Below are 26997 nucleotides of genomic sequence, written 5' to 3'. Positions count from 1 at the left end.
CTTGAGGGACAGAGACAACAGTGCTCACGTCAGCAAGGAGGCTGCAGGACAAAAACTCCCGCTGACCACAGAAACCTGGTGCCACACCGGAGCTACCCGCCCTCGGTCAGCGAAGTCCAGGTGACGCCCCGCCCCACAGACCCCCCTCCTCCGGCAGGGGCAGCTGCTCAGCCCCGCTTGCTCGGCGCCCTTCCTGGGGCCCGTCCCTTCCCTTCCTGCCCACTCCGAGCGGCCCTGTGCCGACCTGTGGGGCGGCCAGATGGGGCGGGGGCCCTTGTTCAGACCAGGGGGCTGTTCCCTTCGTTGCAGCAGCCTGACCTACAGCCCGAGTGCTGAAGTTCTGGAGGACCGTTTTCCTACTCAGCATGTTCGTATGCTCTGTAAGATGCTGAGCAGGCGAGGTGCTGCCAGCTGGCCCATCTCCCACGGCCCCCTGGCCTCGGCCTGCGGCTCTGGGGAGAGGACTCCCGAGCTGGGATCCGGTGTGGAATTGCCTGGTCTGTCCCGGCACCTGCCTGAGGGAGGGGAAGCCGCCCACGGCCCTCGGGCTCCTCTGTGAGGAGGGGAGGGCGAGAAGGGAGACTCTGGTCAGCGTGCTGCCGGCTCCCCACGCCGTGTACGCCCTGCGCGCTCCTGGGGGGACACCCCCCAAAATCCCCCTCCTCGGCCTGCCCGTCGGTCACCGAGGGCAAGCAGAACACGTCTGCCGGGAGCCCCGCGCTTGCCATGACCTCAGTGCAGCCTCGGGTCCCCCGCGCCCACCTCCAGCTCCTCGTTCTGCCGCTGCAGGTCCTGCAGGATGAGCTGCAGCTCGTCCTCGTCCTCGCTCTCGCTCTCGCTCTCCGATGAGTACTCCTCGGTCTCGCTGCGGCCGTGCTGCTGGCGGCTGCGCGGGGGCGGGGACAGGGCGGGAAGCGCGTTACCGGCCAGCAGAGACAGGCCCGTCGTCTGCCTCTAGACTGACCAGCTTTCCGTGGCTGCACTCGATACCGCACCATCCTTAAGACTTAATAAAGAAGAAACTGAAGGGTCACTCTGACGCCTCCACACAGAAGGCTGAGCGCTGGCCACCTGTGCTCGCGCGGCACTCGGCATCCCTGGAAACCAGCCCGCGGCTCTCCCTCACCTCTGGATCTCGGCGATCTCCGCTCGGAGGCGTTCCATCTCTTCTTTCTCCGAGGCGATCTGTCGGCGCAGGAACTGCTCCATGGCCAGGAGCTCCTCCTGTTCAGTCAGGATCTCATTCTCCTAAATAATGACCACTGGTGAACACCTTGAAGAGTCTGAGTCTAGGAAATGTCACTCTTTTGGGGTCTCCTGTCACCCTGAATTGTTTTGCCCCATACACTAACACACAAGTTATGGGAAAGCTTGTACTGCACACCCCAAAAATACCCCATTTCCCTAATGTCAAGAAAAGGCTTCTTTGAGAAAAGGTAGACTAAGTTGTTTGGGAGGAATGACTAGATTTTTCTCAAGACATAAAATGCCACTTAGGAATCCTTCTTTTGCAAAGGCTCTGCATGCCGCCAGCACACTGGGCACAAAGCAAAGTTCAAGTGACTCCGTGTGTTTTTGCTTCCCAGTCCTTTCTGAATGCCTTCCCACCGAGAGAATCTATTTTAGGGCCACAGTGGGCTTTGACAGTGTCACTAGGAAAGAAGGACCCAGGAGATGAGCAGCTGGTATCAGCATCACCTGAAAGTAGATCTAGTGATGGAAAGATGTTCACAGAAGAAATCTTTTCTCCTCACCACACGCCACCATCCTCCTCAACCCATGTCCCCAGAGATAATATTTAAACAGTAAATATTCTCCTTTAACAGAATATGCATTTCTAAAACTGATTAGCTCACCTAAGGGGATAAATCCCTATCTGCCCAAGATCTAGCTAGCCCTTTCAACCTAGTGAAAAGAACCAAAGCAGACAAAACTTAGGAGGTAACAGAGATGGAAAGCTACAGAAATGAGCTGGAGGCAGCGAAGGGCTACAGCATTATTTTCCAAACTAACATGTAGCAAGAGGATAAGAACCTGTGATCAAACATGAAAGATGCTACGAGTTAAGTTCTAAAGTTAACTACCCAAAGCCTCCCATGTGCATAAAGAATCTCTCTCGGAGATGTGATATACATATTCCCCAGGTGTTTCCAAATGCAGAGATTCTCATCTTTTACCTCAGTGCACTTAGGAAAGCTACTGTTCCAAGAAATACCAGATTGAAAACTCTGAAATAAAGACATATTTGGGACTTGATTCTCTCTTCAGGGGAGAAGAGTTATACGTCCCTGGTAGGCAAAACAATGTATTTTCAGAAGTGACAAAAAAGGATTGAAACTTGTAGGGCTTTGGGTATCCCACATACGTGAGTTTCTGGGAGCACAGACTATGCTGTCAGAGCCTAAAACTTCATTCCTTTCTGGTTAAACTCTGAGAATTTCCAGAACAGAGTAAGGTTGAGTGAGAAATGTGGAAAGAAAAGAGCTCATCTTTAGCTCTCTGCCTGGAATACAGTAGATACTCAAGAGCTGTTTGCCAACTCGATTAATGAATAATCAAACAATTCATCTCCAACAACTGACTTTCACCTGCAAAGAATAAAATAAAATATCTAACAGGTGTTATTAGCAACGACTATCAGCTAAAATCTGTTACATTTCAAGGATCTCAAACTTTGTGACATCAGGAAGAACAAATTTTAAAATACTGAAGTCCAATCTCATTAATACGGAACAACAACACTAATTTGTAAATTAGGGGAAATACCTATAACTCAAGACCTGTGTGTGAGTGAAATGAGATGAAATAAAACATCTAGAACAGTTTCCAGTAAGAAGCAATCACTCAGTACAAAAGGTAGTTTCTTCCTCCAGCTGAACATTTACCCAAACACCACATAAAGGTAGGGCCAAATACGACAAGTAAGCCCCTCTAAAACCTCTAAGTCTTCTTATTAAGTTTGGTTAAAAGATTCACACCTCTGTAGTTGAGCTTCTCAAAATATAATATAAAATGACCATCAGCAGTCTGGCAACACACTCCTGAACAACCAATGGGTCAAAGAAGAAATCAAATATTATCTTGAGACAAATGCAAATGGAAGCACAACACACCAAAACTTAAGGGACGCAGAAAGAGCAGTTTGAAGAGGGAAGTTTATAGTGCCAAATGCCTACACTAAGAAAAAAGATTTCAAACAGTGTATCTTTATACCTCAAGGAACTAGAGAAAGAACCAACTAAACCTAAAATTAGCAAAAAGAAAAAAATACTAAAATCAGAGCAAAAATAAATGAAATGGAGACAAGAAAAGCAATACCAAAGGTCAATGAAATGAAGAATTGGTTTTTTAAAAGATAAACAAAATTGACAAACCTTTACCTAAATTAAGAGAGGGGACTTAAATTATAAATGAAAGAGGAAACATTACAACTGATACCACAGAAATACAAAGAATTATAAGATACTACTATGATGCCAACAAACTAGATAACCTAGAAAAAATGGGTAAGTTTTTTGTTGTTGTTGTTTTGATTCCCTCTATTTGCCATTTCTTCCTGGGTAAGTTCTTAAAGGCATTAAAACCCACTAAGACTGAATCATGAAGAAATAGAAAATCTGAACAGACCAATAACAAGTAAAAAGATTGACCCAGTAGTCAAAAACCTCCCAACCAAGAAAAGAGCAGAACCAGATAGCTTCATAGGTGAATTCTACCAAACACTTAAAGAAGAATTAACACCAATCCTTCTCAAGCTCTTCTGGAAAATTGAAGAGGCAGGAACACTCCCAAACACATTTTACGAGGTCAGCATCACCCTCCTGCCAGAGCCAGATACAGACACCACAAGAAAAGAAAGAGGCCACTATCCCTGGTGCACATACATGCAAAAGTCCTCAAAACACATGCTAACAAACCAAATTCAACAATACATTAAAAAGATCATACACCACAATCAGGTGGGATTTATCTCTGGGATACAAGGATGGTTCAACATAACACAAACCAATAATGTGACACACCACATTAACAAAATGAGGGATAAAAATCATATTATCGCAAAGATTCAAAAAAGCATTTGACAAAATTCAACATCTTTTCATAATAAAAACTCTCAACAAAGTGAGTATAGAAGGAACATACACAGTGACATGATATGCTCATATGACAGGCCCACAGATAACATCATACCCCAGTGAAAGGCTGAAAGCATTTCTTCTAAGATCAGAAAAAAGACAAGATGCCCATTCTGTTCAATATAGTACTGAAGTCCTAGCCAGATTAATTAAACAAGAAATAAAAGGTATCCAAACTGTAAAGAATTAAAATTTACTGTCTGCAGATGACATGCTCTTATACACAGAAAACCATAAAGATTCCACCAAATAAGTGTCAGAACTAATAAACAAATTTAATAAAGTTGCAGAATACAAAATCAACATACAAAAATCAGTTGCATTTCTATATGCTAACAACCATATGAAAAAAAAATTAAGAAAACAATTCCATTTACAATAGCATAAAAAAAAAGGCAATAAATTTAACCAAAGAGGTGAAATATCTGTACACTGAAAACTATAAAACATAGATGAAAGAAATTGAAAAAGACACAAAAGATAAATGGAAAGATATCCCATGTTCATGGATTGGAGGAAATAATGTTAAAATTTCCATACTACCAAAGTAATCTACAGATTCATTGGAATCTCTATCAAAATTCCAATGGAGTTTCTCACAGAAATAGAAAAAACAATCCTATAATTCATAGAGAACCACAAAAGACTATAAAAAATAGCCAAAGCAATCTCTCTCTCTCTCCCTTTTTTTTTAGCCAAAGCAATCTTAAACGAGATGAACAAAGTTGGAGGCATCATCCTACAATCAAAACAGTGTGGTACTGCCATAAAAAAACAGACATATACACCAATGGAGCAGAACCGAGTCCAGAAATAAATCCACACATTTGTGGTCAATTGATCTTTGACAAGGATGCTACTACACAATGGAGAAAGGACAGGCTCTTTAATAAATGGTGTTGAGAAACTGGTTTTCCGCATGCAAAAGAGTGAAAATGAACCCTTACCTTATCTCACTCCATACACAGTAATCAGCTCAAAATGGAGTAAAGACTTAAATATAAGACCTGAAACCATAAAACTATTAGAAGAAAACATAGGGAGAAAGTTTCTTGGCATTGAGTCTGAGCAATAATTTTTTAGATATGACCCCAAAAGCACAAATATACAGTAGACAAATGGGACTGCATCAAACTAAAAAGCTTCCACATAGCAAAGGAAACAAAGGAGTGAAGAGACAACCTATGGAATGAGAGAAAATATTTGCAAACCTTACATCTGTAACGTACGTATAAAGAACTCAAACTACTCAACAGTAAGAAAACAAACAACCCAATTAAAAAATGGGCAAAGGACCTAAATAAACATTTCTCAAAAGAAGACATACAAATGGCCAGATATATGAAAAGATGCCCAATGTCACTGATCATCAGGGAAAAGCAAATCAAAACCACAATGAGATAACACCTTCCACCTGTCAGAATGGCTTTTATCAAAAAACAAAAGATAACAGTGCTGGCGAGGATGTGGAGCAAGGAAACCCTTGTGCTCTTTTAGTGGGAAGGTAAATTGATGCAGCCACTATGAAAAGCAGTATGGAGGTTCCTCCAAAAATACAAAATAGAACTATCACATGATCTAGCAATCCCACTTCTGGATATATATCCAAAGTAAATGAAAACAGGATATTGAAGAAATATCTGCACCCCCATGTTCACTGCAGCATTATTCACAATAGTCAAAATATGAAAACAACCCAATGGTCAATGGATCAATGAATAAAGATGTGATAGATAGATATATATTTATAATACATACATATATACCCACACACACACACATATATATAAAAACATATATAAAAAACATACAGGGACTTCCCTGGTGGTCCAGTGGTTAAGAATCCGTCTCGCAATGCTGGGGACACCGGTTTGACCCCTGGTTGGGGAACTAAGATCCCACATGCCGCAGGGCAACTAAGCCCACATGCCATAACTAGAGAGAAGCCCGTGCACGCACTGCAACGAAGCGAAGAGCCCACGCGCCGCAATGAAAAATCCCGCGTGCCACAACTAAGACCCAACACAGCCAAAAAAACAAAAACATATTTAAAAAATAAAACATGTAAACACATACATATAAATACACAATGAATATTATTCTGACATAAGGCGGCAATCCTGCCATTTAATACAACATAGATGAACCTGGAGGACATTAGGCTAAGTGAAATAAGCCAGACAGAAAAAGAAAAATACTGTACGATCTCACTCATTTGTGGAATCTAAGAAAAAGTCGAGTTCATAAAAGCAGAGAGTCGAACAGTGGTTACCAGGGGCTGGAGGGTGGGGAAAATAGGGAGGTATTGGTCAAAAAATATAAAGTTGCACTTAATGTTGAATGACTAAGTCTAGAGATCTAATAATGATGATGATAGTTAATGATACTGTACTGAATACTGGAAATATACTACGAGAGTAGACTTCAGGTGCTCTCATCACAAAAGAAAGGTAACTGTGTGACAGGATAATGTTAATTAGCTTGATTGCAGTAATCATTTCACTATGTAGAGGTGTATCAAATCATCATGTTGTACACCTTAAATATATACAATTTTTATTTTAAAAAAAGAATCTTGCAAAATAGAGAAAAAGAGTTTAGCTTACCTGGGCAAGAAGAATATTTATGACTTCTTCATTTTCATTCATTTCTTCTTTGGAAACATCCTCTTTTGAAAGACTGGCTATCTCTTGTGCAATCTTGGTTTCACACTCCTGTCAAGTGAGAGAAATGAAAAGCACTGGTCAGCCTACTGTTAACACATTCAACAAATTCACACCATCACCAGTCCAGAAATTTCCTTCTCACCTCCTAGAACTGAAAAAATAAGAGTGACACAGTCAGCTGAACCATCTGGACATATGGGTATCTGCTAACTGGGCTTTGAAAATAATGTGTGGATCTCGGTCTGTGGCTGCACTGGAAGAAAAATGTTCAATTTTGATGTGCTCACCATTTCTGGAACCCTTCCACATAAATTACCTTCTGTAATACTTTTTTTTTTTTTGGAGGGGGTTGATTTTAAGCATACAGTTCAACTGGTTTTGACGACTGTATACAGTCAAGTAACCACCGTCACAATCACGACACTGAACATCTCCATCACCACGAAGTGCCCTTGGGCTCTTCCACCATCTGCTGCCCCTGGCAACCACTAACCTGCTTTCCACTGCTCTGGTTTTGCCTTTTCTTATGTTTCATATAAACTGAATTAATCAGTAGTAGTCTTTTTTATCTGGCACATTGCTAATTTTGATTCATCTATTTTGTCGTTTGTATCAGTAGTTTACTGAGTAATATGCCATGATGTGAATGTACCCCAATTTGTTCATCCATTCACCAGCTGATGGACATTTCGGTCCTTTCTAGTTTTGAGCAATTTTAACTAGACCTGTTATGAACACTATGTATTTGCTTTGTGTGGGTATATGCCTTCTTCTGTTAGATAAATACCTAGGAGTGGGATTGCTGGGTCAGATGGTAACCTCATGCTTAACTTTAAAAGAAAATGCCAACTGTTTTCCAAAATGATTGAACCAAGAGCAATACAGGAGCGTTCCAGCTGCTCCACATTCTTGTCAACACTATTTTTAATTTTAGTCATTCTGGTTGGTGTGTAGTAGTAACTCATGATTTTTAAGTTGTATTTCCTTAATGACTAATGATGTTGAGCATCTTCACATGTGCTTATTTACCATCCATATATAATCTTCAGTAAAGTGCCTGTTCAAATCTTTGCCTTTTTAAAATTGAATTGTTATTGTAACAAATGTACCACTCTGGCAGGAGATGCTGATAATGAGGGAGGCTAAGCATGACGGGGAAGGGGTATATGGGAATTCTCTGTACCTTTCCCTCAATTCTGCTATGAACCTAAAACTGTTCTAAAAAAATAAAGTTTAAAAAAAATTGGTTTGTCTTAAGAGTTTTTTATACATACTAGTTCAAGTCCTTTATCAAGTGTGTGTTTTTTGCAACTATTCTGTCAAAGTCTCTGGCTTGCATATTCATCTTCTTAATATCTTTTGAAGAGCATGTTTTGATGAAATGTAATTTACCAAATTTTTCTTTCATAGTTCAAGGATTTTGTGTCCTATTTAAGAAATCACTCAAACAGTTCATACAACTCAGTAACAAAAAAACAAAAAACCCAATCAAAAATGGGCAGAAGACCTAAACAGACATTTCTCCAAGGAGGAAATACAGATGACCAACAGGCACATGAAAAGATGAAATCATCATCGCTAATTATTAGAGAAATGCAAATTAAAACTACAATAAGGTACCACCTCACACTGGTCAGAATGGCCATCATTAAAAAGTCTACAAATAATAAATGTTGGAGAAGGTGTGGAGAGAAGGGAACCCTCCTACACCAATGTAAATTGGTGCAGGTTCCTCAAAACACTGAAAAATAGAGTTGCCGTATGATCCAGCAATCCCACTCCTGGGCATATATCCAGACAAAACTATAATTCGAAAAGATACATACACCCCTATGTTCACAGCAGCACTATTCACAACAGCCAAGACATGGAAACTACCTAAATGTCCATTGACAGATGGATAAAGAAGATGTGGTATATATATAAAGGAATACTACTCAGCCATAAAAAAAGCCATTTGCAGCTACATGGATAGACCTAGAGATTATCATACTAAGTGAAGTAAGTCAGAAAGAGAAAGACAAATACCATATATATCAGTTATATGTGGAATCTAAAACATGACTCAAATAAACATCTACGAAACTGAAACAGACTCACAGACATACAGAACAGACTTGTGGTTGCCAAGGGGGAGGGGGGTAGGAGAGGGATGATGGATTAGGAGTTTGGGATTAGCCGATGCAAACTAGTATATATATAGGATGGATAAACAGCAGGGTCCTACTGTATAGCACAGGGAACTATATTCAACATCCTGTGAAAAACCATATGGAAAAGAATATGAAAAAGAATATATATACGTATAACTGAGGCACTTTGCTGTACAGCAGAAATTAACACAACACTGTATGTCAACTATACTGCAATAAAATTTAAAAAATCACTGCCTAAGCCAAAGTCAATAAGATCTTCTCTGTTTACTTCTGGAAGTTTTTTTAGGTCTTAGTGTATGATTCATTTGGAGCTAATTTTTGTATATGTTGTGTGGAAAGAGGGAAAAAGTCAGGTTCTTTTTTTTTTTTTTTTTTTTGCATATAGATATCCAATTGTTCCAGCACCATTTGTTGAAAAGAAAATCCTTCCCTAGTCAACTGTCTTAGCATCTTTGTTGAAAATTAACTGCCCACACATGTGTTGGTCTATTTCTGGACTTTCTTTTCTGTATGTCTATCCTTATCCAATATTGACTGTCTTGATTACTATAGCTTTACAGTAAGTCTTAGTATCAGGTAGTGTGAGCCCTCCAATGTTGACCTTTTTCAAAACTGTTTAGGCTATTCTAGGTCATTTGTATTTCCACACAGATTTTAGAAGAGCTTGTTAATTTCTACCAAAATCACCTGTTTAGATTTTGATTGGAATTGAATCCACAGATCAATTTGGAAAAACCTAACATCTTAACAATACTGAGATATAAACATATTTTTAATTTATTTATGTCTTTTTTTTTTATGGTTCACTATCCAATAGTTCATTGCAAATATACAGAAATACAACAGACTTGTACATCTGATCCTGTATGCTACAATGTTACTCAAGTCACTTATTCAATTTTGCACAGATTCCTTAGGATTTTATATAGAGACAATCACATCATCTGTGTATAAACATTGATTTCTCTCCAATCCGTATGCCTTTTTTTCTTGTTTTAGTGCATGGCTAGAACGACCTCCAGTACAATGTTGAATAGAAGTGGTAAAAGCAGAAATCCTTGCTTGTATACCCAACCTTAGAGGAAAGCATTCAGACTTTCACCATTAAGCACAATGTAAATTAGAGATTTTTTCTGTAAATGCCCTTTATCAGGCTGAAAGGCAGTGACTGCAAGTTTCTGTCAGGAGTTAAGTGTCAAATTCTGCCACATGCTTTCTCTGCATCTACTGACACGATCTTGTGGTTTCTTATTTTCAGTCTGTTAATATAATGAGTTATATTACTTCTATCTTTAAAGGTCATTTATTCCTCAACGTTGAAATCAACTTGATAGAACTTTTGGAGCACTTTGTGAATTAATAAGCAGACATGAAAAGATAGCATCAAGAAACTGGCAAAGTAGAGGTAATCCATCCCTTTCTATATTGGCTCTGGTTTGCTATGTCACAATTCCTTTATCCAAGAGAGATGCAGGAACAAGAGAAAGGAAGCCAAGCCCACGTGCGCCTGTCCTGGGTCAGGGACCCTTCATTAAAGGCTGCCGGGCAACGCCACAGGGTGGACAGCGACCACAGGAGGACTGGCTGGTCTGTCACTAAAACCTGATTCCAGGCCGAATCGTGAAGGGAATAATTAATTAATTAAAAACAGGCACTGGAAGCAAAAGATAGATAATCTGGCAAGTGGGGAAAAAAGGAGGAAGAAAAATACACAGAGGGCGTCTGCTAGTCCTAGAGTGCAGGTGTAGAAACTCCATCACAGCTTCCTTCCTGACAAAGCTATCTCCACATAAGTGCGAACTGCTGCCCTCGAAGCAACATGCATTGTCTTGTCTTTTAGCAAAACCACAACTGCGACCCACCATGGACCATGCTGTCCCACTCTGACAAACGCTAACTCATGTTCCTTGGAAGTGCTCTTTGGACCCTGGCATTGAATCTGCACGTGGGTTGTAAGAGGGTCCAGAGACCTGGGACCTCAGCCTTGGCGTGGCCGGGAAACTCAGAGTCCCAGCGCCAAGCAACACACACTAAACTAGAGGGAGACCAACAGTCTGGCTCACGAACCCCAAGCTCATCAGGAGGCACACGCCACCCTGCCTGTTACCAGGTAAAGAAAGCCCCTCCTGATCTTCGGTACCTCCGTGTGTTTTTAAAGAGCTGACTCAAAGCCCTCAAACTCCCCTGCAGTCTTTGAAACATATCACCATCTGACTGCTTCTCACGCCTGGAAACCTGTTTACAGGTACAACCAAGCAGGAAATGACAAAACATCTTTTAGCCAAATAGTCTAATTAAAAAACTCAACTTTCTAAATTAAATGAAGCATTTTCCTGATATCAAGCTGAAGGATCAATAATCCAGAACTGGGAACATGTGAACAAATCTCCCTTCAGGGAACTTTCCCTCAAAAGGTATTTACACTGGGTTGGCCAAAAAGGTCATTGGGCTTTTTTTTTTTAAACAAAAACCCGAAGGAACTTTTCAGCCAACCCAATATAAATTGGGTTGTACTTTAAAAAAATAACTTAAAATGGTATATAAAAGATTCCAGCGCACTCTTTTTACATTTCATTATAAACACGATGTGCCAAAATAATAAATTTACTCACTTGTCTTTTAGCTTCTCTCAGTTTTCTTTTGAGGGCTGTCAAAATTCTTTGTACTTCCCATAATCTTTCCTCTTTAGATAAATCCTTTATCCCACCCTGCAGATCTCGATGTAAACAGTTCAAAAGAAACTCCTAGAAAGTAACACACCACACACTGTATATGATTCCATGTCTTGTCATCTTAAAATAAAACCACATGCAATTTCTAAAACTGCAGAATCAACTACTTTTCAATTATCATTAAAAAAATGAAATAATGCACGAATTGTTTTTCCAAGGCTATGACTGAAAAATCATCTTTATTTTTTCTGCCTGAGCATTGGGTTCTAATCCATCAATTTACATTGGTTCCCAGTAGTCAATTCACATCCCTTCCCCCAACACATCAACTACTAAGAAATGGGAGCTCAGAGCAGACAAAAGGGAAGAAAGGCAAGCAGGGATTTGATAATTTGTATGCAAACAAAAGATGTAATAATTATCAAATGTAAGTAAACGTCTTAGCCTTGAATTTCTTATTGAGCTTGCCAAACACACACAACCAAATGGCACTGTTTCAGTAGCACAGTGGGAAAACACAGGATTTGGGGTCAAATCCTGGCTCTTCAGTTTAGTAACCAGGTGACACAGCATAACTTATTTAACTTCCCCAAATTTCATTATTCTTATCTGTAAAATAAGACCAATAAAGCAGCCTTGTCCAGATAAGCTAACATTTTTGGACTGCTTACAACATACCTGGCACCATGGTGAACATCTTTAACGCATTATTTCATTTAAGGTAATCTTCACATCAAACCTAGGAGAGGACTCATTTTTAAATGCAATCCCCAAGGCTTAAGGAGGTTAAGCAACGTGCCTAATTAGGAGCAGAGCAAGAATTAAAAGCCAGGTCTTTTGATTTCCAAACCTGTGCTCTGTCCACTATGATATTCTGCCTTAACTGGCATGAAATAGTGCCAGATGGGAAGTTCTGGCTTCAGTGTGCCATGAAGAGTATGCCTGACACAGCTCCAGACACACAGGAAGTGTTCAAGGAACAGGAGGCCATCGTCCTTGGCACTGCAGTCTCCCACGGGGTCAGAACGAGGGCTGGCTCTGGGGGCCGGGGGGTGGGCTGCACGCACCTGTCTTCTGATCTCCTCCTTGATGCTCTCTTGGGTCTCGGGCAGTGTGGGCATCGTGGCCATGTTAGACCATCGCAGAGGTTTCGTCACTTGCTTCAGTGTCACATTTCCGAAGAGCTCTTGCACATGTGTGAAAAACACATATAGGACACGATTGCTAATCTAAAAAAAAGGAAATATTTGCAAGAAAAATATTAAAATTATCATTTCATTTCATTTGTGTCTGTTGCCTAAGTGCATCCTCAGTAGTGACTAGACATGTTTTGCTAATTAGTGGACAATTTAAAGAAGAGAACGAGAAAGTATGAGTTAAGTCATGGACTCAGCACTATGAGGAATTGCGGGGAAAAAGCCAAGAAATGGATGCAGAGTCCAATGATCATCAATCTGTTCTGTTTTAGCACCATAACATTAACTGATTTTTTAAATCTTATGTTCTTTATTTTCAAGTTACTGTGATACATTTTAACACATGCAACTGGATCTACTAAGGAACAAAGGAGCCTGCAGCTGCAGAGCTGGGCTGAGTGTGGTTCCCCCGCTCCAGAGACGAATGCTTCTGCGCAGACTCCAGAGCCCGTGTTTAAATAGATGCTCCAATGCTAAGAGACCAGGACGTTAGGCTGGCTAAAAAGCTAATAAAAGAAATTATTTCCTACCTAAAACTTATTCTGACAACACACCTGAATCTTCTGTGACACCAACATCCCTACTACAGTTATATTAAGTAACAATGTAATATTTACCAAATTCTGAAAACTTGACTAATATGAAATTTGAGAAACATTTTGCTTCCAAAATATAATCAACAAGCAATGAAGGAATCTTCAGTGAAAGAAAATACACTCTTATATGTAACAGTGTGTTATAACAGTGACCAATAATAACCTGGTATATTGGCCAAAAAGAAGGCTTAAAATAAAAACTATAACCCCATCTCATGTTTTGCCCTTTGTTTTTGGCCTGAGTGAAATATCAGTAACTCCAATTAAAGGATAACACATGCTCTATGCCAGCACCAAGTGAGCAGCAGAAAACGAAGGCCAGGAATTTATGTTGTAAAGAGACACCAACTAACACACCACCCACCTCTCTGAAATGCCTCCTCAGATTAAGATTCTGTAAAATATTCTATACACACCTCTTCATGAATGAAGTCCTCAGGTCAAATCCCTGACCAAATGAACAACGTTAGGCCCCCTTGAGCCTGAGTCTGTATGTGTGTGTGATATGACTAAGCAGTAATGCTATTTGATGAAGGAACTGAAATCCTTAAAACACTGCAGATGAACTGTAACTGCAGGTACCTCGGGCTCCTCTTCCACTAAGGACAGATCACTGTCATCAGGAACTGCTTACAAACCACACCAAAGACTGGACAATATTCCAATTTCACAGCCGCAGCCAAAAGGCCAACATGCTCATTACCTTACATGCCAACACTGTCCACACTGTGAAAGAAAAAGGCCAACATTCAGGCTAACCCCTTACCCACCGTCCCTGGTTCACTGCTTGGTATGTGACTCAGCAACAGGAAACCCTCCCTGCATCCCCAGGGCCGGCCGTGTACCTGGACAGTCGGGCTGAGCACTATAGAAATGTTCTGGATGTTCATTTTTGTTTCCAGCTCCTTGGCGATAACGTGATCCATGTGCACGATCAGCCAGGAGATCAGCAGACGGTTACACTCGGGCAGCTCCTCCAGCAGGCGCTGGAACTCCTGCACCTTCTCGCCCTCCGAGCTCCGCCCACAAGCCTCTTCAAAGCGGGGCAGCAGCTCCTTGGTCAGCAGGTTCTCGGGCAGGTCCCGCAGGTATTGCTTCAGCAAACTGGCTACAGTGTTAGGCTCATACTCTTCCAAGTTTGGAGACTCCTCTCTGTCATAGGCTGCTTTCAGCTCATCCACCTTGGATTTAATTCCTTAGAACATTCGAATTCAGGAGAGAAAGAAAGTATCAAGAAAAAAAAAAATCAAACACACAGCTTTCTTCCCCAGTGTGCCCACCCCTGGGGGAGATCAGAGAAGAGCCATCCTGACCATAGGAAGTGTTAATCTGCACATGGTTCATACAATTCCTCCATTAAAGCAGATAAAAGACTACACTTAGAGGATGAATTTAACCAAAAGCTAAATGAAAATGGACAAACTCAGTACTCAGAACAAAAGTCATAGTAACCACAGAAACATCAAGCAAATATGCCAATCGATTCAGGGGAAAAAAATTGTTTTTTATTTAAAGATAGGTAGGTAAAAATTCAGGCAAAAATTAAACTACAATCCAAGCATATGCCTTGTTCTACACGAGTGGCCAACTGCTTTTCCTAACTAGCCACAAGACTGACAACATAAAATACAACTCAGTACATACAAGCACGTTTCAAAAGTTGTGGGGTGACTACTCTTTTATAAGTAAAAATTGTATCATAAATGCAAAAGGTGAGTTCACTATCTAAACAAACTCTTTGAAAATTATTCATTACATAATACCCATCTAATTTCTAAGTTTAAGTTCTTTACATGTTTTCTTAATCTGAAACAGGGTTAGAACAAAAGAAAAGTGAAATTTGGGTTACTAAAATCAAATTGTTTTGCTTTTCTTACTGGACAGAAACACACACAAATGTTTTTCAGACACTAAGTATTTTAGATTTTTAGTCCAATGTGCATTTAAGTGACATAATTCAGTGACACTGATTGCTCATGAGAACACAAAGTAGCTTTCTGTTGTTTTCAATACTTAAAACTTTAGGCCAAGATGTGGTACTATACACAACAGAATACTATTCAGCTATAAAAAAGAATGAAATCTTGCCATTTGCAACAGCATGGATGGACCTAGAGGGTGTTACACTATGTGAAATAAGTCAGAGAAAGACAAAATACTTCATATGTGGAATCTAAACAAATAAAACAAACTAGTGAATATAACAAAAAAGAAACAGACTCACAGATATAGAGAACAAACTAGTGGTTACCAGAGGGGAAAGGGAAGGGGTGAGGGGCAAGTGAGGGGTAGGGGATTAAGAGATACAAACTACCATGTATAAAATAAATAAGCTACAAGGATATATTGTACAGCACAGGGAATATAGCCAATATTTTACAACTATAAATGGAGTATAACCTTTAAAAATATTGAATCACTATGCTGTATCCCTGAAACTTATATAATTTTGTACATCAACTATACTTCAATTTAAAAAAAACTTCAGGCCAATTATTGGAAACAAGCCACAAACTAAGGCTGACAGATTGTAATGGTAAACACAAACACTCAAGTGTCACCTAGTCTGAGCAGCATTTTACAATCAATAGTGGTTACATCTGGGCTCTGACATTCCTTGTGTGAAAACCTTTTAATGCCATCACAATAAATCAGTAACTTAATCTAGCACTGACAAAATTAAATCAACAACCCCAAATAGGAAAATAATAATATGAATCTTATTTTTGTATAATCTTTATTTTGAGGTGGAAAAGTTAGAAAATAATTTCTATTTTCTTACTTTTATGAGTAAAACATGGTGTGTGATAACTTTAATTGAAATTCTTGACAAAGACCTCCTCTCTCATATACATTTTATAGATTTGTAATTTTCCCCCAATAGTGCCTGCCCAGAAAATTGCACAAGTGAAAAGTGCACAAATTTCCAGGTACAGAAAGAGCATATGCAAAATCATAGATTAGCTTTAAAACTGGAACGTATATATGGAGAAGTGAGAAGCAGAGTTCTCCACCAGAAAACAATACTGTTAGCATTCAAAAAGAAAAGTCACAGCCACAAACTCTGTAGTCCAGAGTGCTGAATGCAGCATTCTGCCAGAGCTTCAAAAATAAATACAAAATTGATCAAAGCAGAAGCTCGGCCTCCAAGGAGCCAACAACCAGGGGAGCAGCTCAGTTTGAACACTCTGACACATGAATTCAGAGGAGTCCCACACCTCTGACTCCAAGAGAATGCAAACATCAAAAATAGGTCAAAGACAAAAGAATCCTTTGAACAAAGCTGTAGGAACTCTTCAGAGAAACTTTCACCTAAAACAAAGTTTCTTCACACCTATCGAAATCACGTGAGAGAAGCAGCTATGTTAGTATTGTGTAGATCTTTAAAAATCCATCATAAATTTTTCTTAAAAGGCAAGTTTCAAATTCATTTAAATGTGTTTATTTTTATGTAACTAAAGACTTATAAATTCAAATTCAGTGCCTAATTCATTTATCTTATTTTCTATAAAATAGTAACATTTTAGCCAAAACACTCTTAAATGATAACATGTTATCTGTGGGATTATGTAAAGGTCTCCCCAATTATCAAACATGCCTGCCCTTTCTTAACAAAGGTTAAATATCAAATCCACCTTCTAGAAATGTGCATGAACCAATTAAATGGAAAAACTAAATCTAGTCTCTTTATTCTAAATGTGTATGATTTAACTCATCATGAAATACGCATGAGCAACAGTGAATGTTACAGCCTCAAGGTCCAGGACCAAGACACTGAACCACGGGAACGTGATGACAACAGCACGGATGCCACACAGGTCAGGACTTGCATCCTACACCGACACAAAGCCACACTGCTCTGTAAGAAATAGAGTCTTCTACTTTAGACCATGCATTTTGCTTGATTTTAGACACCCAATATGAATTACTTTCCTGCCAGTATGAAATGTAAGTTTTCATACACACGGAACATAGAGAAATGGAACCTCAACTTCACTAATGCATGTAAGAGCCGCGCCTGAACACAGAGGTATCCACATCTGGGACCTAAACATTTAGCAAGAACATTGTGTGTCCCTCAGCTGAACTCAGGAAATACTTAAACGACTGTCAGTAACTGTGTCTTGTGGCCAAGAAGCGTCCTGAACCCAGATGTCCTTCCTCCCCGCTGACCACCCCCCCCAACGCCCAGCCTCACGGAGGCACCCAGGTGAGGGGCACCACCCACACACCACAGACACACACACACACACACACACACACACACAGAGCGTGGGGGTCTTTGTTCAACTGGAAGGATCAAGGAAATGAATGAGGTTTAGGACCCGTGTCACAATTTTCCTCACAAGTGAGTATTTGTTCCCTTCCTTTGAAAAATGGAAGTGAAGCTAATCTTTAAAAACCAGTACATGTGGCGCGAGCCCCATACCTGATACTCTGTAAATGCCTTCACACTTCATGCCATGCTTCTCCACATAATCCACACACTCCCGGAAGACGGCCGGCAGCCGAACGCCGTCGTACATCATGGTCCTCTCCACTGCATCAGCCAGAGGAATCCCAAAGATGGGTTTGAGATTCGGGACATCTATCTGAGGCACCTCTGGCTCCTGAATTGGCTTCTTCTTTTTCTTCTTTTCCTTCCACTGTTTAACCACGTCAGCTGCTGTCAAGTCTTTTGACTTTTTCTCCTTATGTTTTTCCTCTTTGTGTTTTTCTTCTTTATGTTTTTCCTCTTTGGGTTTCTCTTTTATTTTAAAATCCTTCTCTTTCTTTTTAGAAAAGCTGGGCTTCTTGAAAACATGGATCCCCTTGGACCTCTTCATTTTGGAAGGACTTTCGGCTTCATCTCCAGAGCTATCTTCCTGAAAGGCGGCATAGCCTTCAGCTGCCAAAGAAATGCAGGGTGCATGAGTCAGATGTCTGCTGAATGTCAAACTGTCCATTTTCAATGTCTGAAAACAGGACAAAGAAGTGCCACCTGGCCCTGGCTACCTAGCTTTTCACCCCATGGCCAAGCCCTCCTGGTACTCTCAGCAATTCATTCAATGGCTTCCCAGCTAAAATGAGGCATTGCCATGACGTCTCCTGACCACAAGAGGGCAACGAGCAGAGAGCCAGTTACCCTTGCAACTGGTTTTATTTTATACACGCGTGCAATTGGAATTTTTGCAAACCAAATTATTATAAATAATCATTTATTATCTTAATTTATGTATTATCTACACAGAGGGCTAATGGAGAGAATCCCTATATAATGCACAGCATTCTTTCATCAGCTGAATAAGGCCCTCTAACTTACACTCTACTTAGCTTAGGTTTCTTCATATTTAGTTCCTATAATGTGAAGCAATCTCCAACCATGACACGAAATGCACTACTGTTCAGACACTCCCATCATCGCCATCACAATTTGCTCTCCTGTCTCCAGCTGTTAAGTTCTTTCTGCAGATGGCAGATGGGACTGAAGCCTCATTTGGGGAGAAACAGAACCAGGAAACTCCCTAATCTCGGGATGGTAGCCACTTCCCCGCGTCAGGAGCCCTGGTTTCACACTGATAACTGCTTAGTATCAATATTAGAGTTATCCTAGTTTGGTTTCACTGTTCTTTTTTTTTTTTTAACATCTGAAACTCTCCTTTTCTTTAGCCAACTACCTCACAAGCTATTTTATAAGAAAAATTAAAGGTATTGCATACATTTCCCTCTAATTAAAGCACCGATACCACAAATCCCACACCAACCAGAATGGCCACAGTCTTAAGGGCATAATACCATGACAGAAAGCAACTGGAGTTCTCAGACACCACTGGTGGGACTGTCAACTGGTACAAGCACTCTGGAAATTGTTTTGCAGGATCTACAGATACTGAAATGAGCATGGCCTGTGAGCAATTCCACTCCCAGGCACACACACAACAGAAATGCATAAACTTGGACAATGACGTTCACAGAAGCACGATTCATAACACACACTGAAGACAACCCAAATGACCAATAACAGTAGAATGGAAAAATAAATTCTAGTATATTAGTGCAAAATCCAGCAATAAAAATGAACAAATTACTGCCGTATGGAATAACACGGATGAATCTAACAAACATAACACTGGGCAAAAGAAACTACCCACAAAAGGAAATCTACTTCCATGTACAGAAGTCCAAAATCAGGCAGTGTCCAGATGTGCTGGGCATTCCCTCTGAAGGGGCAACAACAGGCAATTTCTAGGATGCTGATAATGCTCTATTTCCAGAGCCTTGTACGATCAGTAATTAGCACAGGTGTATCCGTTTGTGATAAGTCATCAAGTTGTACACAATTTGTGCATTCTATCCAAATGTTATGCTTCAAATACAAATTAACTTAAAAATACCGTGAAACTAAAAGCACACTTACTTAAAATAACTCACCTGATTTGCTTTTAACATGCTAAAAAGCTATGTCTAAACGATTCATCCTCCTTACAGAACAGGAATCATAAATGGAATGCATCGTGGCATTTGCTTAAGAAAACGAATACATACTTTTTTCACCATGTACCCCAACTGGCCTACACAACCTCGCCAAGAGTGTAAGACTGTATAAGGACAAAATTTCAATATTTACTTTTCATACTTTTATTTAAAATTTAAGAAATCTCCACCAGAAAACTTTACCATTTCTGGAAATTCAGTATTTTTATTTGTGAGAATAACACCCTAAAATACAAAAACATCTGAGATGCAGAAAAATAAAGAAAATATAAAACAAGAGTCTTTGACTAGATATATTTCTACAAGATAGCAGGTACACATAATTAGAGTAGAAACTTATCTAAACTTTAGCTACAGCACAGAGAAAATGGCACTTACTCCTTTTTTCCTTTTTCTTAAATTTTCCTTTTTTCTTCCCATGGTCCTTCTCATCATCAGACACTATATCGGGAGGCTCGTGGAGGCTGTCATGGGGAGGCGAGGGCTCGCCCGTGCGGTACAATCCAGGAAACTTAGTGGGGCTGATCTCTTCAGAGCTGGGGGTGCGGGCGAGCCCACTGCCATGCTCCACCCTGCGGTGCTCACCGGGGCTGCTGGTGGGGGGCAGGAAGCACTCGGTCATGCTGCCTCCCTGACGACAGTGAGGAGGCCGTCTGTTACCTGCCCATCACCCCTGCAGAGGGAGAAAGCACATCACAGTCACCCAACGACCACCAAGACACAAGGGCGCCAGACACACACACAACACGGCAACTAATCTTGCATTTACAAATCAAAAATATTTTTCTTCACAACCCCCCTTTAAACATAGTTGTTCATTTTGTCAGCTCAATTACATTCGTGCACCACACATTTCAGTTCTCAAAGAGTTGATTGAAAGCACTGGATCTTCAAGTGTGAGAAAAATGAACCAAATGAAAGTGGGTTCTCAAAGTAGGACACAGTGTTTCCTCTAAAAAGGAACCCACCATTGTAATGGGCTTCATTTTGGATTGCTATCCAACATAAAATCCTAATTTTTTTTAAGTTATGGCCAAACAACCATGAATAATTAATTAAGAAGAGTGTTAATATAACTACACATGAATAGTTCAGTATCAAAATTTACAAAACAATTAAAGTGATATATACAGATCATTAGCCGTAGTTCTATACTGCATTGGACAATTCATATGTTGATAACAGCTATTTTATCTTGGGCTGGAATTATGTTGAAAGATACAATGGAACCCTCATTTGCTCAGTCCTAAAATACACACACAATAGTTTCGCTAGAATGGACACTACAAAGGACAAATGTGGATAAACAACAAGGTCCTACTGTACAGCACAGGGAACTGTATTCAATATCCTGTGAGAAACCATAATGGAAAAGCATATTAAAAAAATGTATATATATGTATAACTGAGTCACTTTGCTCTACAGCAGAAATTAACACAACATTGTAAATCAACTATACTTCAATAAAAAATAAATTTAAAAAAAGAAGTAATAAAAAAACCCAAAGGACAAATGTAAGAAAAGTTCAAGATTTGTTTGCATTTTTTTCTTCATTAGACAGATGGTACACAGTACTGTGTTTAAAAGTTACTTGGATTAGTTCTTATTCCTCTTTAATGTCTTCATGACATTAATTTGAAAAACTACTAGAATCACTTGTTTCTCTTTGCACTCACTTTTAAGGTGATTTTGCAATTTTAAAAATCCACAAACACAAGTAATAAGACTGCTATTTCTGACCATAAAGTCAAAAGACAAACAAATGTGAAAAAAAAATGTGTAAATTATGAGAGCTAACTTCTCTAAAAAGCAGAGTTCTCACACATCAATGAAAATCTCAACAAATCACGACACCTACACAAAGAATGAGAAGCAGTTCATAGAAAAATGACTAATATCCACATGAAAATAATGTTCAAGTACAATTACAATTTTAAAAACAAAACAATAAGTTACCATTTTTCTAACATCAGACTGGCAAAGAACAAAAAAGGTGATTAATACCAAGTGTTGGTAAGGATGTGATCAAACATTTGGGAGAATATCCACTGATGGCTGAGATGTAAACTAGCACAATCTTTTTTGAAAAGCAATTTGGCAACATCTATCAAAATTTTATTTTTTAATATATTTATTTATTTATTTTTGGCTGTGTTGGGTCTTCGTTGCTGCGCACAGGCTTTCTCTAGTTGCGGCGAGTGGGGGCTACTCTTCGTTGTGGTGCGTGGGCTTCTCATTGCGGTGGCTTCTCTTGTTGCAGAGCACGGGCTCTAGGTGCACGGGCTCAGTCGTTGTGGCTCGTGGGCTCTAGAGCGTTGTGGCGCACGGGCTTAGTTGCTCCGCGGCATGCAGGATCTTCCTAGACCAGGGCTCAAACCCATGTCCCCTGAATTGGCAGGCGGATTCTTAACCACTGCGCCACCAGGGAAGTCCCTATCAAAATTTTAAATGCGCTCTCTTTGATCCAAGAATTCCTCCTTTTAGGAACTTATCCTTCAGATATAGTTTTACAAGAATTCAAAGATGTGTACATGAAAATACGCATTTTAGCACTGTGACAGCAAAAACAACATAATCTAAACAGCTATCAATGGAAGATCAGTTAAATTATGACTGATCCAAATAATGGAATATAAACTCACACACATGCAATTTCTGAAATAGTTAACAACTGTTAACTCTTGGAAGTTGTAAAAGGGGAGGGAAAGAAAGATTTCTTTATTTTTTACTTTATCCTTTCTACATATTTTGAGCCTTACCATGCCCATCTATTACTTGAATTACTATTATTGGTTTTTTTTTAAACGAACAGGCCACATTTTTTTAGTCTCATAAAAGTTGTGTTTTTGACAATATTTAATAGTGTGGGGAAAGCAATTTTATTTACAGCACAATATCAATTTTTAAATAAACATATGCAAAAAACTGTAAGAACAAGGGAACTTTAAAAATAATTATCTGTGAATTGTAAGATTATAAGTGATCTTTTTACTTTTCTGCATTTCCTAAGTTTTCTACCCAGTATACATTACTGCTTGTCTAATCAGGAAAAACATTAAACAGGAGAAATTCCATCTAAGGAGCTGTAAGCATCACTGTAATTTTTTAGGTTTTCTTCATGGGCCCTGACTTTGGCTATTATTCTTTAAAAGTACATTCTATTCTTCCCTTAATTGAAGGGATGGTTTTGACCATCCCAGGTTTGAGAGTTTAAAGAGAGCCAAGATCCCACCAGCCTATCAGTTACACATCACAGGTGAGGAAACTGAGGTCCAAAGACCCGGGAAGCCGAAGCACAGGGGCGGGGAAGGAGCACAGCTCGACACAGGTGGACCGCTGACGGGCATCCTGTCCCCACGGACCCGTGTCGTACGCCTCCCTGCATGCTGTCTTCCTCACACCCTGGAACCCAGCCCTCCTTCCAGGATCTTTGCAGGGCCAATTCATACTTGTCTTTTAACATTAAGCCTGCAGATGGGCACAAGGAATCCTTTTGGAGTGATGAAAACGGTCTAGATTTGACTGTGGTGATGGTTACAAACCGTAAACTGACATTTTAAGTGGGTGAATCTTATGGTATGTAAATTATACCTAAAAAAAACTGTTTAAAGAAAAGGATCAAGTACCAGCCACACTTTCTCCAGGAATCCCCCCTCATGCCCACCCCGCCCAGTCTAAGCCGTGCCCCCTTCCTGTGCCCGCAGGATCCGCGGAGCTGCACAGGCCTTGCTGGGCTTTAATGACTTGTGCGCACAGGGCTGTCTTGCCCAATAATTCGCGAGTCCTAGCATGTAACACAGCACAGGCTGCACAGGAAGTAGTCAGATGTTTGTTTACTTAACAATCTAATTATCTTCTATGTTCTCAAAAGGCTGTATCCCGCTAATGACACAAAGATGAGAAGAAATGAACCAGCCCTTAGCCTCAACTTTTAATTATGGAAACAAAGAAAGGAAACCCACATTTTATTTGAGTTCCTATGGCTTCAGGAACTTTCATATACATTAACTAACCTTATATGTCCTGTGAGAAAAGTGTTTTTCCATGTTTACAAACTGTGGAACTAAGGCTCAGAGAAGTGAAGTAACTTACCCTATGCCACACAGCAAGAGATAAAACTGGGATCTGCTTGACTCGAAACACACATTCTTTCCAGTAACCTGCCCTCTGTGTACACACACACACACGAGGGCACACTTATGCCAGGAGGAGCAGGGCGTTACAGACACAAGCAGAAATGTGGGTCTTGTTATGAGAATGGCAAGAAGACGGGTCTGACGGGAGCAGTTTCACGAAGAAGCAACAGAAAAGACACTGAAAGACAAGGTGGCTCTGAACTGAGAGCCAACTGGAGCCAAGCTGAGGGGCTCAGGCACCGCACGTGGGTCATCACCAAGTCCAAAGCCAGGAAGTGACAACACTGGGGCTAAGAGGAATGAGGGCAGGACCACGAACAACAGAATGCCAGGCGGGTTTGGACCATCCCCCGCTCTGTGCTGCTGCAGCAGCTGGTGACTTACAGTTCAGTCTCCACACTGGACTGACAAAGAAGAGAGTTTTGTTCATGACGCACTGGACAGATTATCTTGCAAAAACTACTCCAGAGAAATAGCTGTTGACCTGACTCAGCCACAGTTGGGAGGAACGGAAGGGGAGCGGCTATCGGCACACAGGAAGGAGTGAGGCCCGAATAGAGGGCGATTTCAGAGGAAAGAACACGCTGGCGCTGGGACAGTTCTGAGCACTGGAGAGCCACAGCAAGCCTGAACTTCGCTGAATAAGAGGGCAGAAGAGGGAGGCCTCGAACGGTCCACAGTAAATTTCAGCATAAATAGCCAAAAGAAAGAAAATAAAACAAATTAAAAAATTAGAAATTCCTACTCCTGAGGCAAAAGGAGAAATGATGTAAACTTGTAAACATTTAAGAAAGAATACGTATCCCTATTCCTCCTGGTGAACACAGCTAAGAGAAAACAGACTGACAGGTAGAGCAAGAAGGCAGACAGGCTAGGGAACTCGGGATCCGAGGACCAACACTGTTCCCTGAGTTTTCTTTTTGCCTCTACATCGCAGACTTACAGCAAAAGAAGCCAGACAGACGGGCGGGCTCAGATAAAAACAACAGAAGCCTGCCCTTTCCAGCCGAACAACCAGAAAGGACAGCTCTGCCAGACAGAAAACTTTCAGATAATAGTGGTCTACTCCAGCCAAACACCACAGAAAAGTAATCAGGACAGCACGGTACTGGAGCAAGGACAGACAGACAGGTTAGAAGAACAAAACAGAAAATTCACAGGGACTCACATGTACACAGTCAACTGGTTGTCAAAAAAGGTTCCAAAGGAATTCGGGGGGAAAGGAAAGTCTTCAGCAAGTGGCATGGATAACCATGGGAGGAAGAGAGGTGGTCAGCTCCTCCATCACATCACCCACAAAGTGTAATTCATGATAAATCACAGACACGAGACTTAACTGCTAAAAACTGTAAAACTTCTAAAATAAAACATATTTTTGAGACCTTGGGAGAAGAATATCCCAGACAGGACCAGAAAGTATTAACTATAAAATTAAAAATTGACAAAGTGGACTTTTTATCAGAAGCAAACACTTCTGCTCATCAAAAGACACTATGAAGAAAATGAATAGTCAAGGCAAAGACATGGAGAACAATTTACTGTGTGTATGTGTGTGTCTGTCTGTGTGTATGCGCCTCAGAAAAGACTTACACCCAGAATATATAAAGAACTCCTACAATTCAACAATAAACAGACAATCCAAAACAAAAATGGGCAAAAGAGTTGAGCAAACAATTTACAAAGTAAAATATATGACTGGTCAATAAGCCCACAAAAAAGCTCCACATCACTAAACATCAAAGAAATGGAAATTAAAACCACAATGAGCTATCAACACACACCATCTAGAAGGGCTAAGATTCAAACAGAACTACAATTCCTAACATTGGTGAGGATGTGGGGCACTGGAAAGTTAAATATATTGCTGGTGGGAATGTACCATTTAACCACCTTGGAAAACCATCAATATCTGGCAGCATCTTTTACAGTTGAACCCTTACCATATGACCCAGCAATTCCACTCCTAAGTATTTACCCAAGAGAAATGGAAACATATGTTCACGCACAGACATGATCCGAGTAACTTTATTCATACCAGATAAAAACTAGAAACACCTGCATTTCCAGTAACACTGGATAAACAAACTGTAATATGTTCACACAATGGGATATTAGCGTTTTTTAAAATGAACAAACTACTCATACATACAACAGAACATATGAACTTCAAAAGACAGCACACCAGACACGCTAGATTACATAATGTGCGACTATTTATAGGAAGTTCTGGAACGGACAAACTCACCTCTGTCAAAACAATCGAGGCGTGTGGTTGTGGGAATGTGGGGGAGAGGCAGGGACTGAGTACGAAGGAGCACGAGAGAACTTTCTGGGTTGATGGCTACGTTCTGTCTCTTGACAGGCATGTGGGCTACATGCACGTATACATCTGTTAAAACTTTTTCTATTGAAATACCACTGTTACATTAGCTTCAGGTGTACCAGTGCTTAGACATTTACATCCGTTTGGAAATGAGGACGCTGGTAAGTCTCGTAACCACCTGTCCCCAAAGTCATTTCAATAGTATTGACCATATTCCTTATGCTGCATGTTACATCCCTGGAGCTTTTTTTTTTTTTTTTTTTTATAACAGGGGGTTTGTACCTCTTAATCCCTTTCACCTATTTCAACCCTCCACCCCCCTCCCTTCTGGCAACCACCCATTTGTTCTCTGTATCTATGAGTCTATTTTCATTTTGTTTTGTTTGTCTTGTTTTTTCGATTCCACATACAAGTGAGATCATACAGTATCTGTCTTTCTCTGTCTGACTTATTTCACTTAGCATAATGCCCTCTAGATCCACCCAAGCCGTCACAAAAAAACATTAAACTGTGCATATCACTGAAAATAAATTAATAAAATCAATAAAATCCCTCAGATTGGGGGGGGGGGGGAAAAAGCCATGGAAGCTATATAGAGATGATCATGAGCCATTAAAAAATATGAACTCTCCTTCTCAAAC

The 26997-nt window shown here is 40.3% G+C and overlaps 1 protein-coding gene and 1 long non-coding RNA gene across 5 annotated transcripts in view; one reads left to right on the top strand and one right to left on the bottom strand.

Annotated features, from left to right (window-relative positions):
• Positions 1-26997, bottom strand: part of RALBP1 (ralA binding protein 1) — a 42735-nt gene that overhangs the window by 430 nt on the left and 15308 nt on the right. For 2 of the 4 annotated variants that reach the window (XM_082418685.1, XM_082418686.1), the window contains exons 2-10: positions 20275-20569; positions 17852-18310; positions 14268-14617; positions 12698-12859; positions 11571-11702; positions 6743-6850; positions 1127-1248; positions 763-886; positions 245-553 (exon numbers count right to left, since the gene is read on the bottom strand). In XM_082418685.1, the coding sequence (XP_082274811.1) occupies positions 245-553; positions 763-886; positions 1127-1248; positions 6743-6850; positions 11571-11702; positions 12698-12859; positions 14268-14617; positions 17852-18310; positions 20275-20518 (2010 nt within the window). In that variant the 5' untranslated portion in view covers positions 20519-20569. Of the gene's footprint in view, positions 1-244; positions 554-762; positions 1007-1126; positions 1249-6742; positions 6851-11570; positions 11703-12697; positions 12860-14267; positions 14618-17851; positions 18311-20274; positions 20570-26997 lie in introns of those variants that run through there. The other 2 variants (XM_082418687.1, XM_082418688.1) reach the window with 2 other exon arrangements.
• Positions 1255-5063, top strand: LOC309640294. The gene is made up of 2 exons (XR_014252171.1): positions 1255-3506; positions 4832-5063. It is a non-coding gene; the product is annotated as an uncharacterized lncRNA (long non-coding RNA).

This window comes from Balaenoptera physalus, assembly GCF_965194825.1.
Source record: "Balaenoptera physalus genome assembly, chromosome: 12".
Lineage (NCBI taxonomy): Eukaryota > Metazoa > Chordata > Mammalia > Artiodactyla > Balaenopteridae > Balaenoptera > Balaenoptera physalus.
This window is presented reverse-complemented; position numbering and strand designations above follow the sequence as displayed.